This window comes from Canis lupus, chromosome 7 (assembly GCF_003254725.2).
Source record: "Canis lupus dingo isolate Sandy chromosome 7, ASM325472v2, whole genome shotgun sequence".
Lineage (NCBI taxonomy): Eukaryota > Metazoa > Chordata > Mammalia > Carnivora > Canidae > Canis > Canis lupus.
Window position 1 is genome coordinate 24,255,696 of NC_064249.1, and position 23,776 is coordinate 24,279,471.

General features: G+C 38.2%; 1 protein-coding gene and 1 pseudogene across 12 annotated transcripts in view; one reads left to right on the forward strand and one right to left on the reverse strand.

The window, feature by feature from the left end:
• RABGAP1L (RAB GTPase activating protein 1 like) overlaps positions 1-23,776 on the reverse strand; it is a 729,489-nt gene that overhangs the window by 151,144 nt on the left and 554,569 nt on the right. For 9 of the 12 annotated variants that reach the window (XM_049112262.1, XM_025430245.3, XM_035718827.2 and 6 more), the window contains one exon: positions 1,807-1,935. The exons of 1 other annotated variant lie outside the window; for it this stretch is intronic. In XM_049112262.1, the coding sequence (XP_048968219.1) occupies positions 1,807-1,935 (129 nt within the window). Of the gene's footprint in view, positions 1-1,806; positions 1,936-10,561; positions 11,301-23,776 lie in introns of those variants that run through there. 2 more of the 12 variants (XM_025430247.3, XM_049112266.1) reach the window with 2 other exon arrangements.
• The window catches only part of LOC112648645 (male-enhanced antigen 1-like), a 33,129-nt pseudogene continuing 22,841 nt past the window's right edge, over positions 13,489-23,776 (forward strand).

The window sequence follows — 23,776 nt, forward strand, 5'->3', positions numbered from 1 at the left end:
AGACAAATGTGGCTCAAGCTTATTCATTTGGCCCACCTAAATTAAAATAATCAGTCTGGAAGGCTTTACAAGTTTGCATTTCAGGATGAAGATTCAGAAGTCTGTTTTGCTTAATATCTTTGGAAAATGATTTTTTGAATATAGAATTCATTTGAAAGACAATTTATTTTTTCTGCCCAGTTATTTACTTTAAGCACTGAATTGTAATTTTGACATTTAGGATTTACTTTAACATAAGTTAAAATTAAAAACAAGAGTGTTACACAAAAAATGGTTAGAGTGGGTATGATGCTTAAAGAAGTCTGTGTCAAAGTATGTTTTAAATAATGAGCTTAATAATTCAATGGCAACTCTATCTTCTAATTGCCTAATCCAAAATCTATGGAGTCATCTTGACTCCTTATTTCCTCTCATACTCATGTGTAATATATCGTGAAATCCTTTTGGTTCTCTTTCAAAATATACTCAGGTTCCAACCACCTCCATCTCCATCTTATCTCATTATTATCACTCTGGTAAACTCTATCATTATTTCTCAACAGGATTACTGCAAAAACCCCATCTCTTCTCTCTACTTCCACCCTTACCTTCCTGTAGTCTGTTCCCAACACAGTAAGCATTGTGATCCTCTAAAACCTCAAATAGATCATATCACTCTTCCACTCAAAACCCTGCAAGAACTACCCACTTCACTCAGAGCAAAGCCTGAATCCTTACAATGACCTACATTTTCTGGCTCCTTGTAAGTTCTCTAACTTCCTATTCCATTGCTCTCATTTTCATTCACTTCACTCTGAGTACACTTGCCTTTTTGCTGTTCTTCAAACCCACCAGGCATGAGCCAGCCTCAGGGCCTTTGAACTAGCTGTTGCCTCTGATGGAATGCTCTTCCTCTAGATATCTCCACAACTAACCCATCTTCTTCACCTCCTTAATGAGGTCTACCTACTCTGACTACCTAGAAACTACTGTAACCTTCCCTCTCCTCCCCAATTGGGTCTTGCTTCTCCTTTTTTCATACCTATTTGTCACCTTCTAGCATATTAAATATTTATTATGTTAGACATTTATTGTCTGTTCCCTTCTGCAAGAACATAAGGTCTGTAAGACATGGGATCTTTGTCTCTTTGTTCAGAAGGGAAATTTATACTTATGTCATAGTTAGGTAAGAAGATTCCCTATATATTCTAGAGGTATGGGAATTAACATCAGTATATTGGTTCCAAATCTTTAAAAAATGTGCTTTCTCATCTTGATACCATCAGTTTCTGGATAGAAATTTCCATATCAAATTACTTTATAAAACTTGTTTAGTTTTATTAGGCATATGATAAGGAACAATAATACATCCATGGCCATTTTGCAGATGTGGGGTAGGAATGGGCAGACCAAGACTCAAAGCTTTCCAAGTCCCTTAGAGAAAAGAAAGCACTGCCTAAGCAGGCTTTTCTTGCTTTGTCGTAAATAATCCTAAAACAGATGGCCAAAAGCTAAATACTAAGTCTGCTGCCATGGAAACCACTATCACAGCAGTCCATTCTAGAGCCCTACCTATAAGATAAATGTTTGTCTCCCTATTGTTAGTTACAATCTGAACCTACTAAAACTTTCACTCAAAGTCCTACTAGAAGGTATGATACACATACCAGCCTCACAAAAATTTCTGGGAGAGATTAGTTGATACACAATATCACCTTAAATACAGTCAAAATCCAGCAACATATAGAGAAAGGGTTTTACATAATTGGCCACATTCTCTCTGCATTCAAGTTCTGTCTGTATTATATATAAATCCATGTACCTTACCTTAATATTGCAAGCCTGCTCCATCAATCTTCTGGCATTTTCCTCCGCCCTGTATCTCTTTGGAAGCTGAACTCTGAAAAACTTTAAAGCACCTTCAAAATCAGCCTGCAGAAGATCTTCCTTTGAGGTCTGCAAAATAATCCCAAGAATCATCATTACATTTTAGCCTGCATTCAGGACAAATAATTTGAAAAAAAGAGTTTCTATTTTCCCAAATGCATGTTGGTAGCTAAGATCTAGCTTAGTTCCACAAGTTTTTCGGAAGAGATTTTTCTAACCTCTTTACCATAAGCTGAAATAAATCACCATAAATCCTAGATACAGTATAAGAATCAATTAAGAGGCTAACATATTTAATTTACATAACCTGAAGATTAGAATGACAGATCCCAGCAAAGTTAACCAAGTTACAGCTCTGAGGAAAGAAAAATGCCAGAAAAGCAAAAAATTTTAACTCTGGGTTTAATCTATGACTTTAGCTTGCTGGGTGGGTATTTTAAGGGTATTATTAGAACCCCAGTTGAAGCCACAATGTAATCAAAGCATATTAGAGTTACATAATGAACACCAAATAGGAATAGGGCTTTTCAACTAATGATAACAGTGGTTCAAAAAAGTAAGAAATGGATCCCCCCACCTTAAAGAATGCTATGAAAAAATAAATGAAGCAAATCACTTAACTAGTGAACAGCTGATGAAAACTACTGTTTGCAAAATTTACTTCTTCAAGAAATAACCACTTAGAAATAAATATATGCATGCATAGAAAAAAGAATGAAAGGAAATAAAAAGTTTCTCTGGATAGTGGGATCGTGGGGGGGGGTTCTCTTATATTTTGCTGCATTGTCTGCAGTAAAGATTGTGTAATAAGAAAGACAATGAGGGGCGCCTGGCTGGCTCAGTGGGGAGAGCTTGTGTGTCTTGATCTTGGGGTTGTGAGTTCAAGCCCCAGGTTGAGTGTGGAGCCTACTTAAAAAAAAAAAGAAAGAAAGAAAAGAAAGAAAAAGTATTTTAATCAACAAATATAAGCAGTTTTTGGCAAACACCATGATACAAATTACAGGTTAAGCAGACTGAGTACACAGAAGTAAGCCAAAGAAAAATGAGATATGTTTTTTAAGAGTCAGAAATTATCAAAAACTTCAGGAATAAAATGAAAAAACAAAACAAGCTAGGATGGCTAGAAATCATAGAACTATGTGCTAATTCAAAATATTACTTTATTTAAACTCAAATGTAGAGCTGATTAACCTTAAAAGGCTGTACTGAAAGAGTATAAGGAAGTCAGAGAAATTCCTGATCTTAACTGGCCTGAGTTGTCTTCACGACCCTGGTCCCCAAACTAGTGGACATGTCATCTTAGGTGAGTGCCTGCAGTAACCCACTAACTGGTCTCCCCGTTTCCACCTTTGCTCCCCACAGTATGCTCTCCTTATTGCAGTCAGGTGATACCCTTTCACATCATGTGGTTCTTCTGGGTAAAGCCCTTCAGTGGATCATACTGTGCTCAGAGTAAAATCCGAAACTGTTACCATTGCCCACAAGACCCTCACAATCTGGAGCCCCTGCCTGCCCCTCCAACCTCGTCTTGAACCACATCTCCTGCTGTTCCAAGCTCCAGGCACACTGGCCTTGTTTCTGTTTTTTGCACACATCGAGTTCATTCCTGGCTGAAGGCAGCTGCCCCTGCTGCCCCTTCTGCTGAGACAGTCTTCTCCCAAATCTTCATGAGCATAGCCACTTGTTGTCATTAAGATTTTAGCTCAAATGTAAGATCTGAGTGAGGGCTTTTCTGAGCACTTAAATTCTCCCCCACCCCCAGCCCATCAAGTCATTTTCCACCAACTCATTTTCCCGTTTTACATCTGTTTCCTCCTAAGGAAAGGGGCCTTGTCTATCTTGTCTGTTGCTGTATCCACCGTGACAAGGCTAATAACCAGAATATAGGAGGTACTCAATTAAAATTTACTGGATGAATTTTACTTTCATCTCCCCTCCCTTTTAAGCAGAAATATGTAAAATAAAAATAATGTATTAATTCATATGTCAGCATTTCCACAGGGGCACCAGGTTGCCTCAGCTTTAGATCCATAAATTAGTAATCAGAAAGTAGAGCTAGGCTAATAGCAGCAGTGGAAAAACAAGCCTCAGTATATCTCACACTGACTTCCTCCTCATGGATACTTAGACACGATGGTGATAAGTGGTAGAGAGAATGTATGGCATGGACAGAGTTCTATCAACTCACCTTAACTTAGTTGGAAAAGACAGTTATGAGAAACTTCAGCCTAAAAGAGGGCTTTTCTGCCCAAAATAGCAACTGCTGAATTACTGGGAAAGCATCCAGCTACCAGATATACCAGACAACTATATCCCCTATCTTCTTTTCTCACCTGTGATACTGGGTTTGATGATCAGCTCCCTACTAACTGTGGGGAAAACTCAAGACACCCTGCTTATGGAATTTGTGGGGAAGCAGGATGAGCAGCTATCCTCCCTACTCCAAAGCCTCTGAGGGCACCACTTCTATTTTCAACTAAGCTCTAGTGACTTGGTAACAGATGTCTCAAAATGGTGGTATAGTTCCTTGCCTGAAGGCAGTAGCATGATTGGTAGTCATGGTAATTAGCTAATTTTCTAATACTGCCCAAGGCCTGATTTCAAGTCTAGATTCTCAGTTCATGCAAAAGTAGAAAGGTAAAGATTAGAGATGAGGAATCATATAGCCTGTGACATGTGACCTGTGGTCAGTTCAGGAATAGCCACTTAAAAAAGATGCGGTTTGAAGGAGGCTATATGCTCAGGAGAGGTGCAGCAAGAAGCTCCCCACCTGGGTGGGGCTGAAGTTCAACCTGGGTTGGTCTCTGGAAACCAGAATTCAGAGTGCCCTGTGACTGTCCTTTCCAAGACACTGCTTGTGTTAATGATGCTTCAGATCCCATGGCCAACTCAGTTATGCCCTGTACGACAGGAGCTCTTAACAATCACAGAGCAGAAGGACTCAGGTAGACACACATGTGGAAACTGCATGTTATTTGATCCCCTAATTTCATACTTTAGAAAGTAGTTGGCGGGCAGCCCGGGTGGCTCAGTGGTTTAGCGCCGCCTTCAGCCCAGGGCCTGATCCTGGAGACATGAGATCGAGTCCCACATCGGGTGCCCTGCATGGAGCCTGCTTCTCCCTCTGCCTGTGCCTCTGCCTCTCTCTCTCTCTCATGAATAAATAAATAAAATCTTTAAAAAAAAAGTAGCTGGCAATTAAAGATACTTAAATAAGGCTGCAAAGGATGAAGTAAATTCATTCTGATCCCAACTTTAGCTAACTTGAGGTGTTGCCTATATCTCTACTGTTCTACCTCAATAAGGGAGTATCTTCAACCTCAAGTATTAGAGAAAGAAATAAGTCATATGTACACCTTGTGAACCCCAAAACAAACATAAGGGATGACAATTTGGAAAGTTGTCTCTGTGCTGTTTGAGTATCCTCAAGTACTGATATTTTAGTAGTTACAAATAATACAAATAATACCTGCTCTCACTGACATTTTTAATTACATAAAACAAGCAATCTTAAGAATTTATATTCCTGTCAATGGATTGAAATAAAGCTAATTTCATTGTGAATTAGAAAAAAATACACCAGAAGACAATGCCATGGGCCAAAAAAACATGCCAATAAGCAAAAAGTACATTAACAAAAACCTTGTTTGCCATTGGTCCAGAAGATAATCTACAGTCCTACCTTAATTCTGATGGGTTTTTTCCTCCAATTTTCTATCTTTAAAAGATTTCCATAGTCATTAAGTATCATTTCCATATACCTTTTTATGCCATAGTAGATCACAAATTTATAGGGATAACTCTCCATTTCTCATAACTGTATCTGAGAGGTTTATCTTCTACAATTGAGGGATAGATGCCTCTTGGTCTGCAAAAATCTGGATGCTTCACTAAGAATTTATCAGGAAGTTGTTGGGTTTTTTAAATATGTTGTAAAAATCATACTTTGTATATATATGTGTGTCTGCATTTCTACATAATGAGAGTTATACATTTTTTATTGATTACATATTCACTTTCTCCAAAATTGAAAATATTTTTTAAAAGCCTAAAAGATTTTACTACCCAGAGATAAACATAATTAACATTTTGTTACATTGCTTATCATTTTTTCCCTATCCCTACACACACATATTTAAGACAATTTGGATCAAAAAAAAAAAGAAAAAGAAAATTTGGATCATATTGTACATATCAGCTTGTTAAATATATATGCTTCACAACTATGAAGCATTAATATAATAGTATTAGTCCAAAATATATGTAGCAGTGCTTTCTATGAAACTAAAATATGACTTCACACAGTTTATTAATAAACTGACTATGGAGATGTAAACTTATTTAATGGTTGTAATTAAGTTTACAATTGTATGTATAAGTGCTACCTGTCTACACTGAACACATGATCTCTTGTGATAAGACCCAAGCTTTAAAAATGCACCCCAACAGGCAGACTAACATTTCAAGAACCACACCAAGTACCCAAAGGAGGAGAGACCAGCTTCCGGCTATCCTTATCCATCCATCTCACTACAACACAACTCGGTCAGGCTAAAAGACCTCACTTAAGCTGGAAAGGCAATTCTTCAACTGGGAAGTTCTTAAGAGTTTTTCTATATTGCCTCCAGAATGATCATGAGGAAAGAGTATCATAATGAAAATGCAATTACTTTCCTGACATTATTTGCTAAGTAATATTAGCCAGAAGGTAACACAGACAAGAGTAGGGAAATTTGAATAAGCAAAGACATGTTTTCTTCCCTTGCAAAATAGAGAACTCTATCAGCTTTTTTTTTCTATCAGCTTTTAAATAAGAATAAATGATAACTTTTAAAAATTAGTGGTTCCATTAACACTCATTTTTTGCTCCCCAAACTTGCTGTCAAATCATTTTAAGTGACAACATGGAACATGTTATCAATTACACCTCCAAAGGGAACATTACTTTTTACTTCATTTGAATAAAATTGTATATAAAGATTACTTGGACAATTAAAAACATTTCAACCAGTCCTCCTTCTGCTTCCTTTCAAATAGGTAAAGAGAAATATCCAGAAGGAAAAGGTAAGTAGAATTTTTTAAAAGTAGGATGTTAATTTAGGTATCCTTCTCACTTCCCCACTAAAATGAATTAAGCCAATTGCCAGGCACATAATAGACACCAACATAAATTTGTTCTGTAAATTCATGAAAGCTCCACTTCAAGCACATCCAGTATTAAAAAGTCACAATTAATAAGTTGTAAATTAGAAAGTAGATTTAGGACTTATTTTAATATAAAAATAGATTTTTATATTTTGAAGGGCATCAGAGGTATGCATGGCAACTTCCTATTTTGAGGTCTTTAAATTTGAAGAGTTGCAACCTCTCTTCAATGAGCAATCCTTATAGCAGTTAAGACAGTAGTAAGAATGGGAGGTATACTTATTTTTCATTTTAATATCAATCCTCCTTTGGATTTACTGTGCACAGAGCCCACAGTATCAGTACTGAAACTATAGCCAACACTGACATTAATATATAATGATCTGATAATAACTTTCCACACCATATAATAGCAAATAAAATCTAAATGGAGAAAAGGGAGATTTTGAACATAAGTAGAATAAAAGTTTTCCCTTTTTCCTAAAATCTCACACACTTACAGAGTATGGACTCTGGCTATGTGTCATTGCGGATACCATTTTGAGTGTGTTTTTCCCACTGAAAAATTCAGTGCAAGAGTATCACATTTTAAAGTGATTTTTTTTTTTTAAAGAGGCAGGGTGGGTGGAAAGGAACAGCTCTAACATTTGGGTGTTAGCTCTAGATGCTTCTATTCTGAACCTCTCACGACTCTTGAATGATCAATCTTTCTTCAAGGGCCTCTGATAAGCAGCAAATTCTAGGTTTGATTATCTTAAGGAATTATTATTATTATTTTTAAATCTAGGAATGGTTCTCTTTCTCACCTTCACTATTTCTACCACAAATGGCTTTTTCTTTCTTTATAGTGTCTAACAGGATTTCTCTTAGTAGAGACCTATTTTTGGAAATCTGAGAATCATTTGGAAGCACAGACTTTAGAAGAGGGAAACATTACTGAGCTGGTATCTAGGATACCTGTATCTCTTGCTTTGGTATTTTAATTTCACCAAAGAAACGTATGTTTGGTGAGTCTGCACATAGAATTTATGCCTTATGGTAATACCTAAAACGAAGTACTTGTACTTGATTTGTTAAAGGAAAATTATTCTTTACTAGGTGTACCTTTGAAGGACAAGAAGCAAAAATTTCAAATGTCTAATTTAAATAAAAACTTAAAAAATGTTTTTCAAATGTGCTTGGTGTTCTAGTAGTTTCATGGTCCTTCTGTGAATCAGGGGACAATGAATAAGTCTCAAAGTCCGAATCTACAACACTGTCTTGGTAAATCTTCATTTATTTGATCAGTTCATTAAGAAAGTTAACTTACATGAAAAAAAAAACCTACCAAGATCTTTAAAGTAAAATAACATATTTACATGGGTTTAATAACGTACATGTATTCATGTTTAAAACATATCTGAAAACCAAAACTTCAGTGCCTGCCCTTTTGAATGGTAATGGGAAGGTTGCAATATCATATGTGGCAGGATTCCTCCTAGGACCACCCAGTGCAGATCAGCCATCGATCTCACATCATTAGCCAGTCCAATAACACAAGGTTGAACAACTGTACTTCTTCCTGGTACACATGCTAAACTTTAAGCAGTAACTCACTGAATAGGTGATCTCACTTCACAGCCATATTGCTAATTAAAGGGTATGTGATTTCCCAAATTGTAGAGCACCCTAGTTCTATCAATAATCTTATAAATACGATACTGTAAGACAGAGTCAGAGATTGCCAAATGACCCTCTAGACACCTCAGTATATACTTTTACACGTAATACAAATGGCACCATTACCTAAACTCTGAATGTAAGAGCCCCAAACAACCTGAGGGATACCTTGGATACCTAATTGGGCAACCAAGTCAACTTTATATGGTTGCAACATACAGATACACATGACCTCCAAAAGATCTGAAGCTTATGAGCCCAACTCCTTGTGAATTTTATTCCTGATAATTTGTTTTAAACTATAGGCAGTTTAAATTCAACCCTAATGCATATTTAAGTATGAGAGACAGTTATCACTTCATGTTTTCCTTCAAAGCACTGAAAATATAAAGTGCCAAAGAAACGCAGTACCAGAGTACTGGAAAGTTATAGTGGAAGCCCTGGAGTCACAAAAGTTAAGTAGTCTCTAAGAAAAGGAAAATATATTAGGCCTAAAAATGACTCTTCAAAGAGATGTAGATAATTTGTTGAAATATATTTTAGCACTTAATAGTGTCAAAGCTCCTGAATAAAATGCTTTTTATTTCACTTAAAAGAAAAAAAATCCTACTAGATTTCTACTAGAAACATAAACCTTCAGTTTTCTCTTTTATTAAGAAAAATGTGACTCAGGGAAACAAAATTCAAGTGAGCACTGTGGGCATTAAAACATATGTATTGAACTCTTTTTCTTTCTTAAATGACAAAGAAACTGTATTTCTCAAAAACACTCCCCAATAATTGTACACTGGTCATTGCTTCTAACTTCATCTTGTAACAATAAACAGACTTTTTTTCATGGCGAAAAATCCCTCATGCATACAGCTACCTAAAAATGTTGTTGTGACTATACAAGGGGGATGATATTTGCATGCGAATACATGAGTACTGAATTGGTAACTGCAAAGATAATATAACCAGAGATGGCTAGACTGAAGAGAGAGATATGTAAGAGAAAAGTGTTAAATCCAGTTAACATTGTACTTCTGAAAAGACTCAAATATGACATAACCATAATGAAAACCAGTCTGGAATGGTATTAAACTCCATTGTATAAAATAGACAAAGCTTATTATTCTTGTTCAATTACCAAATAATAGTATAGGACTACTGTAGGCCAATTACGTTATAGAACAGTTGCTAGGTATAGTTCTCAAACCACTAAAAAGAAACCCTGCACCAGTGATTGTGGGTATTTAATTTTAACCCTTGGTAGGAAGTGAGGAAGAGTGATTTTCCTCTTGTTCAGGAAATAAAAAAAACAAGCAAGGCAGACTTCCCAGATTCAGGGCACAAACCCAACAGCTTTAAGCTGCTTCATAGATACATAGTTAAAACATTCCAGGGGAGAGATTTTCAATTTCCTACCCAAGGAATTTTAGGGGGTAAAATTCCCCATCCAAAAAAAAAAAAAAAATCAAGTTGGCAATCAAATGGTGAGGTTAGAACGCAAACCACAGTAGTCTAGATAAGTAGCAATGATGCCTGTTGTGAAATTTAACCCTTTGGAGACGTAATAACAGAATGTCTAAATCAAGCACTTGGGCATTCTGCTTTATTGCTGAGTCTAGGCAGCCAGAAAAAAAAATTTTTTTCCCTGCCACAGAGATAATGCCCCTAATGTGGCCCTGGGCTCTTAGAGAAGAGCCATATCTCCTCTGGCCAATTAAGGAGTGGCATGGACCTGGCTCAGCTAGAGCCCCAGGGCAGTGACCACTCAGCACTTCCTTCCTGGTAGTGTGGGGAAGAGGAGAAGAAAACAGGAGACTGCAAGCCTCTTTTAGGGATACAGGAATTCTCACAGAGGGTGGCAGATTCCCTACAAATGAAGTTCAATGAAAAACAGTCTCACCGCCAGAAGCCGAGGCACAAACAGACGATGCCCCATCCCCAGAAGTTCCAGCACTCGACATGCATACTCATTCACCAGCTTGCTTCTCTCGTCGTGCATGTCCTGGGACTTTTTGACAGGAGGTGTGAGCTTAGCAGCTGGGGCTGGGCAGGGCACCCCTTCTTCCATGAGCAGTAAGTAGGTATCCAGAATGAGAAAGCTGGATCTCTTATCCACAATTTTGAGAACTGCAGTGGGAGGGGAGCCAGGCTTAGGTTTCCCCAGGAGCACGCACAAGCCAGTCTGTGGTGGGAATTGTCAGCTAACGTCTCCACAGGAAGAACATTTTGGCTAAATTATCCACTGTGCAAGAGCCCCAAAGTAGACTGGAAAATGAAATCAAATCCTGATCTAAATAAAAAAACGGCAAAAGCAATCGAATGCAAGAAAATGGCCAAGAGTGATGCAGGAGAGTTCAGATACATGTGTTAAAATGTACAAGCAGCTTAGAAGGGTCTAGCGTGTAAGAGAGAGTGTGTGTGTGTGCGTGCGTGCGTGTGTGTGTATGTGTGTGTGTGCGCGTGAGTGTGTGTCTGCGTGTAAGCAGACAGCAGCAGCAGTAGCCAGGAAGCCAGGGCAGTTGTGAAGCTGCAAGGAGAAAAGGATGAGCTCATTGCAATCCTTGATTCGTGACAAGCAGCGCTGCTGCCGCCGCCACTGCTGCTGCCGCTGCCGCCTCTTGCTGTGAATCAGTAATGAAGGGGTAGGGAAGGAAGGGGAGGGCAGAGGAGGAGGTAGGTGAATGAGCATGCAGAGCGTGTCTCGGGGGAGAATGCTGTAATAGGAAACCAATGGCGAGTCGTTGGACAGATGTGCTTCCCCTCCTGGCCCACCTTCAGCGTTAGTCTGACAGCTTATGCTGTTGAATCCTAAAACCAAAGACAGATGAACTAGCTTCTCTTAACATGTAATGCTCACAGAAAAACCCGACAGCCTGCCAGCTAAAAGGCTGACCTTTCTTCACTCTTGCTTTCTAATAACCGTAACAGATAAAAGTCTGATTTTATCCTGCGTATTTAAAGTGGGATGCTCCAATCCTTGTTACATTACTGAAATCTCTACAGAAGAGAGGTTTAGGGTGACATGATACAGGATGAACAGAGAGCAAAGACAGAGCTTCCAAGAAACGACACACCCTCAAGTTGCAGTGTTTATGCAATAATAATGACTTTTTGCAATGCTAGAATGTGAAGTATTTCAGCATTCTGGGAAGCCATAATTAAAAGTAGGATTTTTATAAACATACAGTATGATAAAACAAAAACCTACAATATAATGACAGTGTACATCTAAGGAATCACTAAAGTTGAGATTCTCAAAGCAGTAATAACTTTCTTAAGCTACACTCAGTTAATAGTTCAAAACATTATTTTAATACTCTCTGGTCAAATTAATCCTTCCCTACTAATAATGTAACTGAGGGATATCCATGGTTTAAAATTTTACAGTCTTAGTCCATGCTACATTAACTTCCTTGGAGTGAATAATCATTTACAGCCAAATGAGGGCAAAAAGACAAGATCACCTTTAGGAACAGTTTCTAAACTTTAGCTAACAAATAACTAATTATATTCAGAATCTTGGTGCTGCAATTCTTTAGTAAGTACCAGATCAGTTTCTCCATGTGAGTTGTAGCATGATATGGAGTAACAGGACTAAGAGAGCCAGACCTAGCTCCTTCTGAGGCTTAGTCTGTTGCTCTGACAATTAAGAGTTATAGATCTCTGCAAGAATAGAAATAGAAACATATTTATCAGCATATCTCTGTGATCTTTGTTAAAGAAATAGATTGATACAGAATTGGGGTTAAAGGGAAATAAATATTTCCTGCTTTAACAGAATATTGAGTTCCTCTTTCCAAAATTCAATAAAACATTTTTTTGTTAAACATTTCGAGTATTAACAAAATCTTAAATAAGATATTTATATATTGTTGTAAAGCTTATTTCTTCAAACATGATTTTTTCCAAAAATAATTTTTCTTCTTCGTTCTTTCTCTTTCTTTTCCTTCCTTCCTTTCTTCCTTCCTTCCTTCCTTCCTTCCTTCCTTCCTTCCTTCCTTCCTTCCTTCCTTCCTTCTTTTTTTCTCTTTCTTTCATTCTTTCTTTCTTTTCCATTTTTTTTTAGAAAGAGAAAGAGCCTGTGTATGCTGGGGGGAGGGGGAGAAGGAGAGAGAGAATCTAAAGCAGGCCCCATGCTTACTTACCACTGTCCCGTCCTGGGGCCTATCTCACAACTCTGAGATTATGACTTGAGTCAAAATCAAGAGTCAGACACTTAACCAACTGAGCCACCCAGGTGCCCCTCCAAATATAATTTCTTAAAAAAAAATAGAGATTTTAATGTAAGACGATCAAAACCATAAGAATATGAGAATATGATATATATTTCAGATCCCTAAGGTTTTGGAAGAAATGAGGAAATATCTGATGGGCTACCCAGGGAGGGGCTGGTTCAGCTAGAAGGGGGAGACTATAAGGTTGAGGCCAGAGGTTCTGGGCCTTTCATAGCCTACCCCTACACACACACACACACACACACACACACACACACACACAAAGACTCGAAGGGAACAGCTCCATTTTTATCTTGTTTACATACTGGAGTTCTGCATGAAATTCTGTTTGAAAAGACTGTGCTACTGCTATGTAAGTGTGAAAAGCACTGCCATGGAAGCTTCCTGTTTAAGAACAAGGGGACGTTTTTACTTGCAAAGGAAGGGAGAATTCAGTGAGTCCTTTGCTTATAGGACTTTTTTTTGCATATATATATATATATATTTAAAGATAGGGGAAATGTTTCCATGCAACTGATTTGGTTTCAAAGAACTCTGGTAAAAGCATCTATTTTTTATTACATAAACCAGAAACAAAGAATTTCTTGCCCAAATGCATCCAGGTAAGAAGTCAAAATTAATCAAAAGACTTCAGAACTATAGTTTGGCTCACAAAAGAAGCTCTATCAAATATAATAACCAAAGTGTGATATTTTAATGATATTTAATGAATAAACCAACTTAAAACATAGGTACATTTAAGAAATGCTATGTAAAAGCCATTATAAATTAGTAAGTGGTTCTGTATTTCAGTTTTCCTAATCCCTCCATCATCTTCCCCCTCAAAAATGCATTATCCTTGAGGAAGTCAAGGTATGGGTTCAGCCCAGGCTCTGAGTGGCCCCTGCTGGGAGGGCAGCTGTGGCTTTATGGGGAGGTAGCATGGGTCCCGAGCGCACCTTCCAGCCAGTCTGAGGAACTGGAGCCACACCAGAGTCCTGCAGAAGGCATGGGGATTAGAGCCAGAGGAGGAACAGGAGGAAGGAAGAAGTGGGAGCAGGCCCAGCTGTCTACTCCTACCAGCCCCCGAACCAAGATGCCAAACCAGAAGAGGCAGAGCTGGCCAAGTGGGGGATGGAGAAGATGTAGCTGCTGACATGCAGAATTGGATCCAGGTCCTAGGGCTTCATAGGCCAGACTGGCAGTTAAGAGCAAGGATGAAGATGAAATGGGAACAAAAGCATGGAGCAACTATAACTCTGTCCCCATGGACCGAGAACATGTGTTGAGCTGGTGAAAAGGGCAAAGGCTGAAGGTAAATAATTCCCAGTGGGAAATATGGTATAGAAAGCCCTCCAGGCCCAGAAAGTATCTCCTGCCTAGAAATGGCAGGAGATACTGAGACCTGTCTCATCTCCCTGCACTCCAGGCCAGTATACACATAGGAACGAACATACGCAGGTTGTAATGCCCATCCCCATCCTCTCCTCTTCCTTCCCACATCAAGGTGAACCAGATTTCTCAGAAACCTACCTATTCACTTCTGTCTATATGGGGACATTAGCCTAAGCCCAACCCGTCTCGGCATATCATACTATGGAGAATAAAGTACCCTTTATAAACAGCCCCAGCCCCCGTCCCCTAAAGTATCATCCTTGCTTTCAAAATCTCCATAATTTTTTCAGGTTGTCTTGGAGAATAAGCCATTGATCAATATCAGGTAAAATAACTCTTGTATAGAACAACTTGGTGAAATAGAACAATGGATGCCAGGCATTTTTGAAGCCCTAGAAGAGTGACTCATCTTGGTGAGCATTTTTTCTTCTCCATCCCCAACTCCCCATAGATAAAGTAATTTATTTACTGTTGATGAGATTCAGTACAGTACACTTCTGATAAATAAAATTTTGAGTTATAAAGTAGTCCAAAGATGAAACTAAGGATAGAAAAAAAAAAACCTCTTCTAAATTAACCAGTTAAAGACACATGATTTCTCAAATTCCTTACACTATCATGAAGATTTTTTTTTTAATCTGTAAAGGAAGTTCAACAGCAGGTTGAAGATAAGATGGGAAATTTGGATGAATCATGCAATGAAGCAGAGTGAGAAAAAAGTAAAGAGGACTAGGCAAATGGTCCTTAAGCCATGGTCTAAAAAAATAGAAGACTTGCTCTCTGGAGTGCTGGAATCAGGTGGACGGTGGCATAGTCCTAATTAGAACCTGGTGCTTGAGTGCTCTCCCTGAGCCACTCCACTGTGTCATGATTGCTGGACATGCACAAGACATAAATAGACTCCCATTGTAAACTGAAAAGCATATCTGATTTAATTTATTGCACTGTAATTAAGAACACTGAGTGCAAAGAAACAATTACTTATTCCAGGGATTACAAAGGTGAAGAAGGAAACATTCTCCAATCTGCAAGAATTTAAAACTGGAGAAACATTCAAACAAAGACAAAGCAGGATGCAGACATCATAAAAGGAGGAACAACACCGTATTATGATCTAGTTACATCTTTGTTATTCACAATGGATGCAGACAAAAGTAGGCTTATGCTAGTGGGACTGGCCTGGACCTAAATCCAAGAATAATGAGAATTAAACATACCTTTAGGAGCAAAACAGGACACTGCTTTTTACATTATCTTTTAGTCACTTTTACTTGTAGGACATGGGTAAATTACTTAATATTCTTTGAATCTCTATAAAATGCTAATGTCATGTACTTAGCCAAGTTGCTCTAAAAACTTAGTAATTTAGTGCATAGGGTGGATGCTAGTCTTTTCAGTAAGTCATATAGAAGAGGAAAGCAATTGTAAAATGCATTGTGTTCACCTGGCTTAGGCTTTAGAGAGACAAAAATGACTCTGAATGCATTCACATTAGAAAGAGGATTGACCAAATACCAATAAAAGAAATTCCAGTGAGTCCAACTGCCCCTAATCTTGAAGATTTAAACACGTAGTAATAAGTAGGAAAGGACCTATACTCTTCTAAACTTGGAAAGGTAAAAGGGCAAAAACTGAATTATCTAGTTATTTCTTTTTTGTTGAATAGACTTTTTATTTTTTTATTTTGATTTTTTTTAAGATTTTATTTGAGAGAGAGAGTGCATGAGAGAGAGCACAAGCAAGAGGGCAGGGCAGAGGGAGAGGGAGAAGCAGGCTTCCCACTGAGCAGGGAGCCCAATGTAGAACTGGATGTGGGCTAGATCCAAAGACTCTGGGATCAGGACCTGAGCCCAAGGCAGATGCTTAACCAATGGGGCCATTCAGGTGCCCCTGGATAGATAACTTTTTAAAAGATGAATCCTCAATAATTTGACAAGTTCCTAAGATCCAACAAATAGGTCAAATAAAGATGACACAGTAAGTAGTACTGTATCTTGGCATACATGTAACCTATACAACACACACACTACCATTCAAGTCTTTATTCTGCTTGCATTCTGCTACATGCTTCTGGAGGTAGAAAGATACACCAGATGCTGCTTTTAACTTTATATATTATTCACATTATTTGAAGAAGAGGCTAAAATGAAATATAGTAAGACTGAGCATACAAGTTATATCACAGGGAAATGAGTCTCATTATTTTATAGCTGGAATCATACACTGAAGAATTGGAGTATAAAATAAAATACTTAATTAACTAACATCGTGGTGGATGGTCAGGTAACAAATTTATAGGAATTCAAAGGGAAAAAAAAGATTCCTGTAAAATGTTATAGACTAATCTACTGTTTAAGAATGGTCTGACCTCTCATTAAGACTTAAGGCATAACCATCTTAAAGGAGGGTTGTTTTTTTTTAATAGAAGAGATAACTTTGTCCCACCAACAATAATTTAATAACATGCTGCACAGTCATGGTAGCATCACTACGACCTTATCACACATTCTTGTATAGCTAGATTCTAGCATAAACCTTTATTAATGCAGGAACTTCTACAGTCTGCAAGAAATGGTCATTTTACCTCTACTTCCTTATCTTTCTTGACAATTATAAAGGTTGCCTATTTTATTATTGGACATTTATTTTTTAGAGAATACTACTTACAGTAAGCCAGAAATGCAAAACTTCCAGTCATTGGATTGGGTTATACAGTTTATAACAACATAGAATAAGTCTATTTTTTTATGTGACATTAATTAAAATATTTGAAGGCAGTCTTAATTACCTTTTCTCCAAGCTAACCATCCCTGCTGCTAACTGGACCTCCTATAAGCTGGTTTCTGGATACTCTAGGTATGACAGCAAAATCATAAAATAATGTGGCTTTGTTAGACCCTAGAAAGCATCAAAGTCTAACACGTTTATCCTATTGATGGTAAGATTGAGGCAGCAGATAAGTGCCTGTTTAGGATCATAAAACTTGCTTGAGGCAGAGCCTGGAAGCCAAGATCCCAGGGCCCAGTTGCACAGCAGGGAACCTTGCATTTCTGGCACTGTAACTTGTTGTCTCTCAATTAATGTAGCCCATTTAAAAACAAAAAACTGTCTTATTAGGAAAACTGTACTTTACCATTTTACTTCATATGAAATTGATCTGGAGCCTGTGCCTGCTATGTGGTATGAAAGAATCTAAGATTCATAGATTTGAGTTGAGAGGGGCATCCAAAAGCCTGCCTTGAGAATAATATCTTCTGAACACACATTTATGATAATAAAGCACATCTGCCTTCTCAATTTTTAACCAAGGAGCACTCTCTTCTTCAATCAGTTAGAGAGGCTATATCCTTGGCAGCTCAGCCACTGTCTACTTAAGAGTAGCTTTCTCAAAGCCATGTTAGTGATGTAGGCTTGAAAATGGAATGCTGTCTCAGTTCATTCATTCCTTTCCCTGGGCAGTTGATATAAGGCTTACATTTATTTTCAAGGTAAGCAGAAGTGTAAATAAATATTAGCAGGGCCTGTTTATGTTAAACTGATCAGATTAGAATAATGATCTATAAAATCAAGATTGTTCCTCAATTCTCTCATGCTGGATCAGCATTTTACTTTTTGTTTTTATGTGTGTGTATGAGTGTATGTTTGTATTGTTTGTCATGGTTGTTAAAAATAATGAGGTGCTTTATTCATCTTGATAAGTTATGAATTGCCTCTACCTTCTTCCCATGGTCTACCTCCAGTGCTCTATTAAATTTGCTATCTCTGGCATCTTCACATTACATAGAATGCTAAGTGTAGTTTAATAGCTGTCACTTTGAAAAATAATATTTTCAGCAGAGTAGTTATATGAGTCAGCCCATGTATTAGCAAGTGAATTTATTTCCATAAAATGAATATATCAAGATGGGGACATTCATGTTTGTTTGTGTTTTTTTGTTTTGTTTTGTTTTTTTGCTTAGACAAGTCCATGTTCTGCAATAATAATGGTAATAGCCATATAGCCATACTAGTTCTTTGCCCCTCCCCCTTCCCTCACAACTTTAAATGGATTCAGTAGAATTTCAGAGGTTGCAAAATGGTGAGAATGGAGGTGATTTTTCCTCTATTTTCACTGGGGGTGAACTCCCCTGGGAGTTCAATTCCTATATACTCAGTATTGCTACAGGCTGTCCTACATGATGGCAGAAGAACACATATACAGGGGGCTTTCCTGCTTGGTAGGCTCCTTTACCTATCTCATACTCATATTTGTTCTAAGCAGGGCCTAACAAAGCAACTTATACATCACAAACTCTGGTAGATATGTGAGTCACTCTAAGTATGAATAATAGTGGTTATTATTCATTTAGTATCTATAAAGGCTATGAACCATGTAAGTCCTAAGAGTATGCATTACTGCATTTAATCTTAACCAATTATGACTTTTTCACATTGGAGGCACCTGAGCTTAGAAGAGTTAAGTGACTTGCCCAATATCATATTGCTAGTAAGTGGTAACTGCAACTATAGTTTTTTGATAACTACCAAATGTTTAAAATCTAATTTATTAAATAGTGAAGGAAGTAGACTTAAATAGGTTATATCCTAGAGACTAACCAAATTAGTCCAGTGCAAACAACAGGATTTGCACAGTCATGTCACTATGAATATACTGAGGGACTAGTGTGTTGTGGGTGCTAAAAGAAATGACAGAAACAAAAACAGAGTAAAAACTTATGCCCAAGGAGTAACAGGTGTTACAGGGTGGACCTGGTGACCCTATCCACACCCTCTTGTTAAACACTACTGAACAACACAGCCACGGAATCAGCCCTCTCTCCAGAGTTCCCAACGTGTATATCTACCTCCAAACATATGTATGACTACATATACAAAGAGTTCAGGAAATAGGTTATGTGTAGCCTAACCTGTAACCTCATCTCAGTAAAGTCACCATTTCTTCCCCAGCACAGATCCTCCTCTTACATTTCCTATCCTAGCTAATGGGTTCCCCTCCTGACCAGTTTGGCACCTGGGTGTCATCCCAAAGTCCTCCTTTTTACCCCCCTCTACCTCTAACCCATCATTCAAGTCTAGTGGATTCAACCTTCTCACTGTCTCTCAAAACTATCCCCTCTCCTCAACTCCCATCTCTTTTGATTTGAGATCAGCCCTTAGTATGACATGCTTTTTCCTTTTCTTAAATAGTGTTTCCCCATCTAATTCACTTGCCCTTTATTAATCTGTCAAAATTCAACTGATATCACTTCCTGCAGGAACCACCCTTCAATCCACAGTTGGAACACCTGGCCCACTATTTGCTCCCCCATTTTTCCACCTCTGCTGTCTCTCTCACAGCACTTGCAGGCTTATACCTGAATGAGTTGCATGAAAATCAGGGGTTAGGGTCCCTCTCCCCTGCTAAGGCAGTTAGAGATAGGTATCATGCACTGTCCTTCTTTGTGTCCTAAAAATCCAGCAGAGGCAGTTACTTAACACATAATAGGTACCCCATAATTATTTATCAAAATGATTCAGCATTCAAAATAGACAAAATATGTGTAGGAGAATGACAGACAAGCATTTCTCTGATCAGAGATATTGGTGCTTTATTATTTCTGAGCCTTTTAAGATGCTCTTCCCTCTTTCTGGAATGTTTTTTATTTATTTATTTATTTATTTTTTATTTATGATAGTCACAGAGAGAGAGAGAGAGAGAGAGAGGCAGAGACACAGGCAGAGGGAGAAGCAGGCTCCATGCACCGGGAGCCCGACGTGGGATTCGATCCAGGGTCTCCAGGATCACGCCCTGGGCCAAAGGCAGGCGCCAAACCGCTGCGCCACCCAGGGATCCCTCTGGAATGTTTTTTGTCCATCATTTTTTTCTTTGAAAATGTTAACAAACCTTCAAAATGTTAGAGAAAACAAAAACTGAGATTTTTTTTTAATTTTTATTTATTTATGATAGTCACCAAGAGAGAGGGAGAGAGGCAGAGACACAGGCAGAGGGAGAAGCAGGCTCCATGCACCGGGAGCCCGACGTGGGATTCGATCCCGGGTCTCCAGGATCGCGCCCTGGGCCAAAGGCAGGCGCCAAACCGCTGCGCCACCCAGGGATCCCAAAAACTGAGATGTTAAACAGACCTGGATTTATTTATTTATTTTAAAGATTTTATTTTATTTTATTTATTCATGAGACACAGAGAGAGACAGAGACAGAGAGACAGAGAGAGGCAGAGACACAGGCAGAGGGAGAAGCAGGCTCCATGCAGGGAGCCCGACATGGGACTCGATCCCCGGTCTCTAGGATCACACCCCGGGCTGCAGACAGTGCTAAACCGCTGCCCAAGACCTGGATTTAAAGCCAACATTCGATGTCTAGTAACTGTGTGACTTCAGGAAAGTTAACCTCTTTGAGTTTAATTTTCCTTAAGGAAATGAGGTGTTTAAAACAGTAATCTTAAGAAGTTGCTAACATTATTAATGACTATGACATTTCTAGGTTGGTAAACTGGGATGATAGTACAGAGAATAACTGAGAGAAAAAGCACTGGGTCAGATTGGGTGGAGGATGAATGGAGTTGGTAAGAAATATGTGGCAACCTGTTGGAGATGTTCCATAGGCCATAGGAAAGATGGATATGGAGCCAACAGATGGTTTTAGAAATCATTGGTGAAGTATGGGAATGAATGAGGTAAACTAGGGAAAATATTGAAAGCCATGAAGAGATGTTCTCATATTATGTCATGATATTCTTCTCAATTATGCCAAGTGTGATTTAATAATGAGTCATATATATTATCAGGGAAATAACTGACCCCACCAGACAGAATGCTCCTTAAGAAAACATTTTACATTTGCTTCATTCACCAACATGTTTCCAGCACCCAATAGAGTGACTACATATGGAAAGAGTTCAGGAAATAATTACTGAGTTGATGAATGATTGAATCTCATATAATATTCACTGATGGACTTTCTAGTCATTTGCTTGAAATTTGGTGACCTAAATAATTAGTAACATGACAATATAAATTTCTAATAAAAATGTGCTAAAGTGGAGGCAAGAATAAAAATTTCACAAGTGCCTGTTGTGAAGGCCAGGCATTGTGCCATGTACTTCCATGCACAGTCTTATTCCATTTCTATAATATGTTGTAATGAGGTCAGTGCTAAAAGAAATGATTTGTTCATGTTTTGCAAGTCAGTTTTTTTTAAGTTTTTATTTTAAGTAATCTCTACACCCAACATCAGGCTCAAACTCACAATCGTGAGACCAAGAGTTGCATGGTCTTCTGACAGAGCCAGCCAGTGTCTCTTTTGCAAAACCAGTCTGCTTGATTTCTACAACATCCTTGATTTCCCACTTTCTCTCAGCCTTCCAAGTCTTTTTTTTTTTTTTTTTAAGATTTTACTTATTTATTCATGAGAGACACAGAAGGAAAGGCAGAGACACAGGCAGAGGGAGAAGCAGGCTCCATGCAAGGAGCCCAATGTAGGACTCGATCTGGGAATCCGGGATCAGGCCCTGAGCCAAAGGCAGATACTCAATCGCTGAGCCACCCAGGTGTCCCTCAGCTTTTCAAGTCTAATTTATCTACAAGTCCTGTCAGCTCTATATACAAAATTATCTGAATCTGTCTTCTTTTTCCATCTTCACTGTCACCACCTTAATCCAAGCTATCATCATGTCCTGCTTGGCCTTCTAAAACAGCATCTGACTCGTCCCCATTCTTGCTTCTTTTCAACTTACATTCCATACGCCAGGATTAATCAATCCAAATGTCTTAAAACCACAAATCAGATACAATTTCTCCCTGCTAAAACTTATATTGGCTTCCCCTTAAACCCAAATGCTAACATTTCACTACCTTTTCCATGTCTCTACTGACCTGGGCCCTGCCTAGCTCCCTGACTGCATCTCCTTCTTCACTACTTGCTCACTCACTCATGGTGCTCTGCTCATACTGGCCCCTCCTCTGTTCTGAACATACAAAACTTCTCCTGCTTGAGGGCCTTTGTACTTGCTGTTGCCTCTGAGCTTCATAAGGCTAAGTCCACTACATCATTCAACTCAAATGTTATTTTGCTCACAGAGGACTTCTCTTATCATTTTATCTAAAGGAGAGCACTAACACATCAGACTTTCTTGTATTCTTTCTTTCATGACATTCATTATTACTACTTGGAACTGTTTACTTCTTTCTCATTTGTTACCTCTTTCTCCTACTAGAAAGTATCAGGGCAAGGCTCATGGGGGAGAGGAGGGAGAGTTTTTTTCTTTTTTAAAGTTTTTATTTATTAGAGAGAGTGAGCGAGCATGAGCAAGGGGAGTGACAGAGGAAGAAGGAGAAGCAGAGGGAGCAGGGAGCCCAATGCAGGACTCAATTCCAGGACCCTGGGATCATGGGTCTGAAGGCAGACATTTAACTGACTGAGCCATCCAGGCACCCTGAGGAGGGAGAGTTTTAAATAATCTTTCCTAACAAGTTATTAGAGAAAAACATAAGTGTAAAATAAGTTTCCGGATTCAGCTTCTTTCTTTCTTTCTTTCTTTTTCTTTCTTTCTTTCTTTCATTCATTCATTCATTCATTCATTCATTCATTTTTACTTTAAAAGGTTATTACTCTACAGAGCCTTCTGAATCTCTCTTTTCTATAGCAACCAGAAGGCAATGAAAGTGATCCTTTGACATTTATAGATTCAATATTTATCATTTTAGCTCTCCCTGAGAGACCCTACAAGGCCATAACATAACACAGCAACTTGTGGGTTTGCTGAGGAATGAATTTAGTTACTTTCATGCAGCAGATGGTAAGTGAGCTTACCTTATAGTCTCTGGTTATTCTATGTTCTTATGACAAGGCAGTTATTTTATCTCAATTTTATAAAAAAAGACACTGAATAAAAATATCATAGTGGTATTAAAACATTTAAAAGCATTGTAGAATATACCATTCATGAGTGTCAACTTTTCTCCCCCCTGAACTTATGTCTTATACACATTTTTGTACAAAAAGGTCTACCTGGTTAACTGTAATAATGAATGCTATGATTAATACTAAATGTTATGCTTCTAAAAGGGCTACTATGAATCTATAACTATCATAAAGACTAGCCACCTAAAATTGCAGAAACCATTTTAGACATGCAAGTAGCTGAGTCATTGTGGTTTTTGATAGAGAGAGGTTTCTATATTTAAAAACAAAGATATCATAATATTGGTTTTAAAGTCCTGAAGACTTTGTATAATATATGCTATAAAACTGTCAACTACTTTAGGAAGGAGAAAGAAATTAACACAGAAAAGCAGAAACACCCCTTAAACCAAGTAGGAAGAAAGAGGACTAAACAAGTCCAGGGGCAAAAGGTGAAAGACAAAATATTCAATTCTCTATATATACATCATGAGCTCAGAGTGTGCTTGGTGCTAGTGGAATATAAAACTAGTGAATATGGTCTCTATCCTAAATGGCATTATGGACTTATAGCAGAAACAAGACCCATGACTGGGACATTAGGGGA